This window comes from Setaria italica, chromosome IX, assembly GCF_000263155.2.
Source record: "Setaria italica strain Yugu1 chromosome IX, Setaria_italica_v2.0, whole genome shotgun sequence".
Lineage (NCBI taxonomy): Eukaryota > Viridiplantae > Streptophyta > Magnoliopsida > Poales > Poaceae > Setaria > Setaria italica.
This window is the reverse complement of record NC_028458.1, coordinates 25,269,375-25,281,462: the sequence shown is the minus strand read 5'-3', so window position 1 is coordinate 25,281,462 and position 12,088 is coordinate 25,269,375. Positions and strand designations below refer to the sequence as shown.

General features: G+C 42.3%; 1 protein-coding gene across 5 annotated transcripts; it reads right to left on the bottom strand.

The window, feature by feature from the left end:
* Nucleotides 1–911: 911 nt before the first annotated feature.
* On the bottom strand, nt 912–8,995 carry LOC101759592 (uncharacterized calcium-binding protein At1g02270). 5 transcript variants are annotated; one of them, XM_004983229.3, is made up of 11 exons: nt 8,744–8,995; nt 8,476–8,616; nt 8,270–8,368; nt 8,073–8,178; nt 7,306–7,529; nt 7,143–7,219; nt 6,936–7,050; nt 6,702–6,827; nt 6,420–6,533; nt 6,244–6,348; nt 912–1,154 (listed from the first exon to the last, which is right to left on the bottom strand). In XM_004983229.3, exons 1-11 carry the CDS (start codon nt 8,744–8,746, stop codon nt 996–998), a joined length of 1,269 nt encoding a protein of 422 aa, XP_004983286.1. In that variant the 5' UTR covers nt 8,747–8,995; the 3' UTR covers nt 912–995. The 5 variants fall into 5 exon arrangements, with proteins under 5 accessions (XP_004983286.1, XP_004983288.1, XP_004983285.1 ...); XM_004983231.3 differs by having other exon boundaries at nt 1,106–1,239; nt 8,744–8,988; XM_004983228.4 differs by lacking the exon at nt 912–1,154 and adding an exon at nt 1,774–2,329 and having other exon boundaries at nt 8,744–8,982.
* Nucleotides 8,996–12,088: the final 3,093 nt, after the last annotated feature.

The window sequence follows — 12,088 nt, the reverse complement described above, 5'->3', positions numbered from 1 at the left end:
TAGCTCTTTTGCATATTGCAATATGCATGCTGGTTACCTGCACACGGGATGGTCGATTGGCTATACGTCTGTTGATTTTTCTTTTTGTTTATTGTAGTTCCCCAAATTGTAAAAACAGGATCAATGAAATAGCAGAGTGTACTGAATTCTCATGGACAATATTGTGCCCCGTTTAAATATGATCATTGAAATAGCATAATGTACTCGGTCAAAAAATCATTGTATTCGATCCAAGTTTTTGTTTCTTTTATGACACTTTTTGCAATCACGGTTCTTTATGTAAAGATAAATTAATTTACAGTGCTGCTACATACCGTTACAAACTGATTTCGATCAGTGTCTCCCAATTGTAAATTTATTTGGTTTTTTCCTGATTCTGCTTGGAAAATTCTTCCGACGCAAGCACCAGTACTATAGATTACCCCTTATCAAATGCCTATTCCACTCAAAATGTAAAGAAACTATTTTTCCTCCAACAAAATCTGATTTTATTTGACCGACACCTAGTTTCCAGTGTGCAAACTTTTTTTCTTCTTGAAATTCACAATACCTTCTATTTGACTGACGTTTAAAACCAGGCTGGAATCGAACCTCCGCACATCCTGGACCTGCAATCTGCTTCTCTGTTCCATCGCACGCTACCGCACGCGAGGGAAACAAAAAACCTGGAAAAAAAAACCATCGCACGCTACCGCACACGAGCGAAACAAAAAAGGCCGCGAAAAAAAAAACCATCGGACCGGTGGGAGGGGCGCTCGTTCCCTGCGTGACGAAAGAAAATCGACCAGAGGGAGGCGCGGGTGGCGGGCGGAAGCGAGACGCGCGCTGGGTCGGTGGGGGGCTCGGGGACAGAATATTCTGTACCCTGGGTACCAAAAATAGCGGAGGCCATACATATATAGATATATGTATATACATATATGTATGTATATATGTATGTGTATATATATAATTGGTAATGTTCTGACATGTCAATGCTATATATGTAATGAAACCTACCATCCTTTCTCTTTTAGACCAACTGACCAAGCGGCATTACCAGTCTGCTTCGCTACCGAAGGCTGCAAGCCGATGTGCTGATGTTTGAAACAGCCACTTCCACAGTGTACTGCTGCGATCCCCAAGTGCAGGCGCGGCGAAGCGCGCCCACCATCCTAGTATGATATAGCAATTGAATCAAATTGGTACCAAGCCATGTCAACAAAGGACAGCACTGTCCCAAAGCGTCTCATTAGTTTCCTGGAAATGTAAAAATATCTCAAAAAAATCATACATGCAAGTATTCAAAAGTTTTGAAATGATGCACATCCATATATGCACTTTGTGGCAAAAGTTAGGATGCAAACTCAAACTAGAAAAATTCAAACGAAATTGACGAATTCTATGTGCGTACACTGGGAATTTTATCTTCTAGTGCTAAAATTTGTCATTTTCGTATGAATTATTACAAAGGCAATTTTGCACCTCAACTTTTGCCATAAGGTATATCTATGGGTAAACTAGATGTGTATTGTTTCAAAGTTTTGGATACTTACAAATATGAATTTTTGAGGAGTTTTCACGTTTCCACTCAGAACGGGTTTGCACCATGTTACTGTCTCTCTAAGTTCGTCTTGCACGTGGTGCACATTACTAACATGTTGGCAACGCCAAAGGTACAGGGTCAATGAAATGGCAACTAATTTACTGTGGGTCCATCAGTTACTTATTGCAATTGATGTCATAGTTCTAAAACTTTCTGAAATTAAATGAAAATCTCGTGATATCAACAACTAAGCCGAACGATTTCTGCTACAAATTTTACTCGGTCCAAAATTTGCAAGTAGGAAATTTACATTTATTGAGAAATGGAAAAAGGATTAGATACGTATAGGTAACAACAAGCAGAAGCACGCTGTTCAAAAAATGGCCAGTAGCAACCGTAGACATGAACCCAAAAAATATTCTCTCGCCTCTAGTCACTACTTTGGGTACCTAAATCTCGGCCTCTGAGTTGTGTGTACTATGTCCCCCGCCATACCTACTGCTGTACAGTAATTGTATATGTATGCATGTGAACATTGACATTCGATGGCTAGAGAGTCCCAGGAGTGCGTGGAGAGCAGGGCATTCTAACAGGGGAGAACACCACAGTGAGGGGGGCATGATCCGAGAGACTGTAATTCTCTGGCCACATGCCCCTCTCTACTTCTGGTGGGAAGAGAACAGCTTCCTTCACGGTAAAGCCAAAGGCTCCATCATTTGCCTCAAAAGTATCTATGCGTTCGTCAGTGATGTCGATTTCGGTATCATCCTCCTCTTGACTGCAGCAGTTTGGGCTCCAGATGCACTGCTTTAGAATTTAAGAAACACTGTTAGATACTTTGTTATCCATATATTCTAGATCCGTACTTCTCTATGATAGCTCTGATAAAGAGCAGTATGTACCTAGAATTAAGTTATTAAGAAAAACTCCCTCATTCATTACAAAGTGAAGTAAGCAATGCTTGTAGTTGTAGAGGATGCAAATGGTTGTGGGCTTGTTAGATGAGATGCCATCAACATCTGACGGTTGTGAAACTTCAGATTTTGATTCACATCCTATTATAATATTGCCACTATATTATCCTATGCATGTGTTCTATTAGTATGTGTTTGAATGGTGGGTTGAAGTGGGTTGGTACAAGTTCAACCAGGTTGAACTTGTACTTGGTTGGGAGTTCATGTGGGTTGGAGTGGCTCCGTACTTCGGACCAACTCGATCCAGATGGATGCCGCCGCTCCTCCCATCCTCTGTTTCACGCGTGCAGCATGCGAGCCTGCAGGCGAGCGAAAGCGAGAGCAGGCAAAGTTCCTTGCAAGCAGCACAAGGAGGGCAGGAGGCAAGGGGAGGAACAGGAGTGGGCACGGTGCAGCGGAGATAGACTGGGGGACGCAGGCAGAGCTGCACAAGCGCCGCTGCAAGCGACGTCAGCAGCCCATGCACATACGTGAGGTGCCATCGTACAGCAGCAGGAACCCAGGCTGCAGCGGGCGGCACAGCTGTGCTGGTGCTTGGATTTTATTTTGGGGAAGAGCGTAAGTTTGTCGTGATGCTTGCAGTGAGGCAATAGATTGATGGGAGAGAGATGATGGCTAGCTGCTGCTTGGTTTGATGGGAGCAAAGAAAAATTAGATGGGCGTGGAGCTAACTGCAGTCTGCAGCTGCTAGCTTCTTGTAAGATGGGAGGAGAGGCAAGGAGCAGAGAGATTGGTTCTCTAATTGCTGCTGGGAAGAACAGCTGCGGCAGAAAGAGAGGAGGAAGAAGATGCACGTTAGAGGATGACAAATGGGTTCCATGGCTGATGGTGACTAATGGTGTTAAAATGTCATCCATCATATACATCCTAATCCATCAAAACAAGAAAAAAAACTAGAATGAACCCATCCCTCTCAACCAAACACGAGCACGAAATGGGTTCAACCTAACTAAAAAACTGGGACAGAGCCACTCCATCCTCAAACCAAACACATGCTTATATGTTCCACCTGTTCCTGTTAGATCTTATTGGCTAGGATTGCAGGCGGGACAGGTTCTTATATGAGCCCACAAACCCACCCTACAAAATCGTCGTATGTGGCGGATGCGGCCCAGCTGCGAAGTTTTGGTGGCCCAACGTTGGCCTGGCTGCAAAGCCCGCGGACGAGAGCATAAAACCACAAAGACCCAAAAAGAACCCGCAGCTTCTCTTCCACCAACATGCATCGCAAGTCTCATGGAAACCTAGCGGCAAACAACATGCATTGCGAGTCTCGTGGAAACCTAGTGGCAGTTGCCGCCGCAGCCAACGTCCCCAGCCTGGCCACCCGACATCTCCTCCCCACGCAGTGGACTGTGGGAGGACTGCTTCATCTACTTACCCCTTTGCAGCTGGGAAAGGCCTTCATTTCCACCATCATCGAGGTCGATTGGCCGACTGCATCTTCGCCGATGCGTGCTAGGGTGAGATAAATGTGGCCCCTTCTCAATCTTGTGTGATTGTGTCCGCAATACTACTGATGGTGTCATGTCATTCGCTCCTTTTGTGTCCGTACATGATGGCATAGATCCTGATTTCGCTATGGATTTTGAGAAAGTTGGGTCATGATAGATGTGAATTCGGTGATTGGGATTAGGTTCAGCAAAGCACATAGAAGAGATACACAAAGTAGAATTCCTGTAAAATTTGGGAAAAGATGGCTAATCCTATGATATTTTTATTTTCTAGTGATAAATGGAAGCTGACAATTGCATCATCTGACTTGTTAATTCTGTTGTTCTTGTTCAGAGTAGTACTGTTGGCCTAGTACTGAAATTGTAGTTCCGGGTCTTGTTGATTCTGTGCTTTCTTTCCTTCTCCATTATCTTCTTGTAAATCTAATGAAGAGCCATTGACTCCCTTTGAACTTGTAAATTCAATGTAAGCTGTCCATAGAATAAGGTATCATAAGTTTTATCTGAACTTAAGAGGCATGGTTCTGACTTTATATTTTATATTCATGTTATGCAACCATAACTATGGAGCTCCTGTCATTTGTTTTTTTCCTCGAACACGCACGAGAACTGCGTATCATTATATTAAGAAGAATAAATGAGTGGGTTTTTGTTTTTTTCTTTCAAGAAGTAAAAGTTATGCACTAACTCCTTGTAATCTTTGACTAAAAGTTACTTCTTGTAGTGAACTGTCATTTACTTGACTAAAACTGATGGCTTGTTCTGGAAGTGCTAAGAAATCTGAGAAAAAAATTCAGTACAACTAAATTTTCCAATCAACTGTCCTCATATGTGCAAGTTAGTGCATGCCTTGTTTCCATTTTTCACTCAATCTTTTCCTGCTCAGCAGTAGGGACATCTGATGTTGTTTCTGGGTAGCAATTAATATTGTACAGTGTGCATCGTGTATAGTGAACAGCTCAGGTTCTTGCAGTATGAAGTGTGCTCACAATATTCCTTGTAAGAACAGAGTCATTTACTTCTTTTGAGAATCAAAGCCAGTAATGCTTTTGCTTTTGCCAAAGGAAAGAGTGTGAATATGCATGATCTTTGATGCAGATCATGAACAATCTTGCTATATACAATCTTTTAAATTTCTTCCTTCAAATGGTGATTATTGCTACTTGCTAACACTAAAGGAGAAAACTGCTGCCTGCATAATGTACTTTAGTTTCTTCAGGATTCCACCTATCACAGCAAATGCACTTCTTTTTGCACTATGTGATTGTTCAGTTCTATGAGTACCCTCATGTACTTTAGTTTCTTCAGGATTCCACCAATCACAGCCATTGAATGTGTTACATTGGTACTGAACAACATGTATATTTTCAGGCTAATTTGCGAGTTTTTTTTGTTTTTGAAATTTCAAGAATTCAAGGAAGTTGGTGCTTGGACGAGCAAGATTATTTGCTATCAATTATTCAGAAAGAATACCTGCTGAAATGTACTGAAAATAGCTGCAAGTTCTTGTTCATCTATGCAAATCTGTCCAGAATTGTTTGATTGATGTGGCTATTCTTTTAATGCCTTTATGGATTATGTTAAAATTTCAGCACCTAAAGTTGGCTATTGTTGTACTCCCTCCGTCCCACCCAAAATATAGCTACGTTTAGCTTTTTCAAAGGTCAAATCTTTTTAACTTTGACCAACAATACCTCTAAAAATAATTTATTTCAAATAGAAAAGGTTACATATTATAATAGTTGGTTTCATGATAAATGTACTAATATTATTTTTATGTTTTTAGTTTCTATGATTATTTCACTATTCGTAGTCAAAGTTGAAAATATTTTACTTTGAAAAAGTCTAAACGTAGCTATATTCTGGGATGGAGGGAGTATGGTTCTATGCGATATGTCGGAGACATTGATTAGTAGTACACACCAGATGTTTGTATTAAGTAGAGAAGTGAATACATAGTAGCGGCGAGCAGGCTGCCCTGCATGCTAGCTAGCTACGTGTACTTTGTGGGCCTTGTGGGTTTTCTATATCTGCTACAAAGTCCACTAGATCATAGCGAGCTGCATATTTGCGACTGCGGATGGCCACTAACCGGCTTAATTAGTTTGCGACAAGCTTAATGGGCATGTAGCTGTCTACAACCCGCCCCGCCTGCAAACCTATTATTGGCCATCTTAACTCTTCTCTTTCATTCTTTTTTTTTCTTTTGGTTTTCTTTTTTAGATAACTAGATTAGAAAGTACTACATGAAGATTCAACATGAGTCTCAAACAATCACATAAGGAATTACCTGAAACTCTTTGTAGTCAATAACACCATCTCCATCACGGTCAGCTTCACCCCATAGATCTTCAATTTCTTCTGAATTTAGGCGATCAGCATGGACCATTCCTAACTGCATTTAATTTAACATCAGCACCAGTGCTGTCAACAATATGCACACCAAGGATGAGATGTTGCCACTACCTGAGAGAGTGCCTGGTAGAAACTTGAATATGTGATGTGATCATCAGGGCTGTCTGCCTTGAGGAGCGCAAATGCATTCTCCTCGGAAAGAAATGCAACTTGGAGAAGGAGGTACTGAAATTAACACAATATAAAAACTACTTAGATCTTGGCGACGATTAAAAATATGAGGCCAGAAGAACTAGATCTGTTGTTAACAGTTTTGCATGTTCTACAAAGTCAACTTCTATTTTTTAATAATATGCATATTCTCAGTGATATAATGTTCATCATGTTGCTTACCTTGATGATACCAAAGACAGCTTCATTCCAGCTGGTTTTCAGGGGCTTCCTGCACTTATCCGGATTGAGAAGCCAAATGAAATCAACTCCACAGATGTTGCCTCGATGGTTACGATGACTCACCCACTATGCTTAACATGTATAAAAAGTTAGTAATAAATTCAATCATTGAAATACATTCATAGTCCTGCTAGGTTGAACAATTAATATAGCAAAAGATAGTCCTCCTGTTACCTTGTGCGCATCTTCTTCGCCGTCACTGTATTGATGAGCAGTGTCATATGATGAAACAAACCCCTGCGAACGAAGGAACTTGTAAACTTGGCCACGTTTACTTCCGTTCCAATCCCTGTGACAGATGTCCTGATTGAATATTAGCATCATGACTATATATAGAATTCACAAAGAAAGAATAAATAACTGTGCGCACTGCATACAGACCCGCATAGAATGATTGGCATTGGACCAAGTTTATTCTCTTCCTGGTAAGCCTCTATATACTGAAGGATCTTATATACCTGTCAGTTACATCAATAATTTTTTAGGAATCCTAAAAAAACATTGCAAAAATAATGGTAAGATGTAGAAAATGTACTGTTTCTACCTGTCTCAGGCGGACTACTGAAAGGCTGTGGTCATGAGGGAATAATAAATGGGTGTTGACAATGAGGCTCTGCTGCTGGACACATCTGGTGCTTCGGTTTTGCAAGACGGGCATCGCTGACTCAACATGCAACAGCTGAGCCACTCGATCACCAAAGTCATTGAAGAGAAGCTCCCGATAATTCAAAACATTGAAGTAGCTGCTATGTACAGCAGTAAGTAGACCTGGATAGAGATGCATCTTCAGGGGTAAGCACTACATCAGAAAGCATTGGACACCTACCAATTCACATCTGTCCAAGCACTTTTTCAGAAGATTAAAGAAAATAGCATACATCCACACTAATTGATAACCATCACAGATGTGAACATCATAGACATATTGCAAAGGGATTATCTACAACCTCACATGTAGCATTTGAACAATGGGAAGGGAAATTATGTGGCATTACAATGATAATCATTTCAGACATCAGCAGCAGCAGCATTCCACACAAAAAGAGTAAGTGACTGCCAACGCCCACATGAATACCACGAACTGAAAAGGACAGGCACAATGGCAAACCCAGAGAACCCACACCTGACGTAGCCTATGGTAAGGATTTTCTATGTCAATAGATAAAGGGGAATTGTTTCTATTTATATGAGCCTTAAAAACAACAATTTGGATGGAGCAGGAAAAACGTTGGGAACCACAACACAGAACAGGATTTTTCCCCTCATCCATCACAGCTCAAGCTGAAATGAGTAATCAGGGTCAGGGCTCACCATCTCCACGATTGTTGGTGCGTGCAAGCTTAAAGAGCGTGTAATTGGCGTCACCCAGCCGCTTCTGGTACATGTCCACCAGCTCATCGTTTCCCAACCAAACCTCCTGAGAGGAAGTCAGCACAATCAGATACATGTATGTTGATGGCATACATTCATGAGACCGGAGAACCAAAGAATCGGTAAGTTCAGCTCACCTGAAGACAGATGATGGACGAGCTATCAGCAAGAAGACGGTCAATGATCTTCTCGTTGCGGCTGAACCAGTAGGCCCTGTACTGGCTCTCCCTGCAATTCTGCTCCCAATGCCAACCAACACCGAACCCCAAGCCACAATTTGTCATCATGCCAAAACAAAACAGATTCCCCGCCAACGTGGAGACCAGAGAAAGATCCAACCCACCTCAGAGTCCATGCGTTTGTAGATCGGCGCGAGAATGTTGAACGTGGTGCAGGAGACGCAGCGTTCGTCCCGTGGCAGCCACCGGTCGTGGTGGCGGTCCCGGCGCCGCCTCGCGCTCGCCTCCCTACGCTGCTTCTTCGCCTGCACCAAAAGAACATCAATCTCATCAGGAAAACCTTAATAAACAAACCAACAAACAAACCAAGCCGGCGGCGGCCCCATAGCGGCCACACATCTGCCGACAGGGTCGCCGCCGGCGGATGCTCACCATTGCGATGACTCGTAGGGCGTGGAATCTGAGGCGCGGAGGTCGTATGGTCTCGGCTGCTTCTCGTCGATTTGGCGGCTGCTAGGGGAGATGGAGAGGAATGGAATTGATGATTCTTCCTGGCCCCGGCGTTGGCGGCTGCTAGAGGAGATGGAGAGCATTGGATTTTATAGACCCAACCGTCGAAATGGTTAAAAACAATTTTCCACGAGAAAAAAAAGTAGAATGGAAAATTGGTGCCGGAAAAGACGCGAGCCAAAAAAAGGAGCATATAAACCAGGGGCCGGTGAACGGTGCTATCCACGTCACCCACGAGATCCACACGTCGGCGGGCAGGTTTGGAGAATGTGACTGTTGGGGTCTGTGTGGACGTGTGGTCACCAATGTTGGCTGTTGCGCTGATTTTACTATTGCGGTTTTGCCTTGACTGACGGGTGGACCTCTTGGCGGTTTAGGCCGGCTGGCCCTTTTGGTCCAATTAGTTAGGCATGTTATATTTCTTAGGCGACCTAATAATAGGCATAGCAACGACGTGAGTATAGTCTGATCTTCACCTTGGACAAGTGACCAACAAGACAAAATGGATGATTCATCCTTCACGTGAGGGGAAAACATGAGAAGAATAAAGGGCACGTTGTTTTGCCCAGGTTTGTCCTGGACCCACTTGATTGGCATTACATTTTTTGCTATATATTTTACCGGTGTTATGAAAGAAAATATGGCATATAAAAGAACAAAAAATGGGGCTCAAGGGGTACATAATGATACAAGTTTTTTGCCGCACTTTCATAGAAGTCTCCTGATACTCACTCCCGATCCAGAGAGCAAGCACTCCATCAAGAGTCGGTAGAACAGAGAAACCGGTAAAAAAAACTATGTTAAAAGCACCTAGGCTTATATTCTAACCAACTATACTCTAAACTAGAAAATCAGCACTAGAGTAAAGTAATACTGAAATGTAAGATATAAAATAATTCGGTATTGATAACACAAAGTCATACAAGAGAAAATAGAAAAAGTACAAGAGCTTATACCATAACTCTTGAACAGGACTCTGGTATCCCGAGACTAAGCTGTACTTGACTCTAACTCCCAAACTAAACTAGCATAATGATACGGAGTAGACATTTCCTCATTGTTGTGTGTGTGAGTTCTGGCACCAATGGGACCTAGCGTCCAGCAGGCACAGGTATTTTTAGGCGACGGGCAGTGTCGGTGGTTGTGGACCCAAGATGGCTGAACCAGGGGAGGGAGGAGGGGTCAGGGTAAGGAAAATGGTCTTAACTAGACCATTAATCATTTTGGTGATTGTGTGTCAACAAATGATGAAATTGCTTATCAGAAGTTGATATGACCTGATATGAAAGATCCTTTATCCATATGAGTAAAGCAATATTGTTGCCTTTTCATGTGAGCTTGTTACTTTCTGCTGCGTTTTTCATGTGAGATTGCGAGTATACAAGGTTTAATCACATGGATAAAAGAAAATGGACTTGGGTGATCAAACATATTGTTAGTATATTTAACGATCATAAATAAATCCGCAAGCGCACGGATATAACGTTGTACCATTACATCCATGAGTATTCCAATATTATTATTTATTTTATCCCAAAGGAAGGCGGCTATCAAAAGAGTTACTATGTTCATAAATATCTTAATTGAGCAACCAAGGTAAAAAAAAAGAGGGTAAGTGATAATATGGAGGTATTGTGATACACAAGAGAATCAAACGCAAATAAATACTACTACGGACAAAGACATGAGAATACTCTAGGTTCATATGTACTTCCGATAATTCACAGATCATACACTACACATACATACACATGGTTAGGACTTCGTTCAATGCACCAAGGCACTACCGAGAGATCATCCCCTGCTGGTCTGCTAGCGTGGGTATTGCAATTTATGAACTTTTACGTCATTCCCGAACGTGGAGGATTACGAAGGACGGATAGTGCTAGCATCACCTGTTGCCTAGCTTTGCATCCCGTGGGGCATACCCGCATCCAAAGGCACCCGTTTAACGCGAGCACCATGCTTGCATTAAAGAATACTACAACCAACCCCCATGGACTCCCACCCTTCTGTTGGAGGTATGCCCTAGAGGCAATCATAGAGATGATGATATTCCATTTGTATCCATGATTTATATTGTGTTCCTTGAATATCCATTAAAGGCTACTTGAATTGATTTGCAATTATGTGAATTGTATGTGAAACTCTTTACTCGTATGGTTATTCTAAAGTTGTCCCTAGTCGGAGTTCATGTGAGGACACACATGAAGATATGCGATGTGTGCATATGGAGATATACGAGTTTTCAGTTTGATCTATGTCCTGGTTTCATGTTCTTGCTGCAATGGTTGTGTAACGACATACTCCTACCGGTCGGATTTCCGCCATCGGAGTTAAGTGATACACGTAATGCCAGTTGCAGCGAGCGAAGATCAATGTGATTGGTCGAATCGAAATCCAGGTTCATACGCTAGGCGCATGAGATTTGCAATAGTAGATTGGATCTACTACCGGGTCGGGATTTTGCCGTGTGCGTGTGCTTCGGTAAATCAGCCGTAACTTTTCGGTACGATCTCGGATCAGGACGAATTTTATATGAAAATTGATCTACAAAAAAAGTTACACATGAAATTCAACCGCTTGGAAGATTTCCCAAATTCGGCTTGGAAGATGGAGTTTCGAGCCTCTGAAGTTTGGATCGTTAGAACGCCTAACTTTGTTTTGCAGGATGTATATATCTTGTGATCAGTATGGCCCCTTTGTGTATGTGATGCATGTGTGTAACTCATTCATGACCTGCGTGTCGCGCGTACGGCAACACGGCTGGAGCCATATGTGTTGTCACTTTAATGTATTTAATGGTCTGCGTACCAATCTGTGATGATCCAAGCAACTATGTAATCTTCATTACTAGCTTCTTTACTAGCTATTAGGCGTAATAGCATGTTCTAGTTCTTGGAGGACTCATCACCAGGAGGATGGCGCACATGGAACATGGAGATGGAGATCACCATGGTGAACAGGTTCTGTGGAGATGGAGATCACCATAAGAAAAACGGGCCATACTGTGTCACAACTGTGTGAATGCTATTCTGTTTATGTTTTACTTTCTGCATGCTGTGATGTTAGAAGTAGAACGATCCCTCACAAAGTTTAAGTTAGTATGCCCTCCCAACTAAAACTTGCACCGTCCCATGTCTTGTACAATTAGTGGTGGGTCTATGAAATTAGGGTGCCACTAGTTTTCCTTGACTAGACGAGTTTGTGTCGGACACTTACACGCATAAGGGTTGGTTTGCTTAACAAGGTTATCTTAACGGTTAA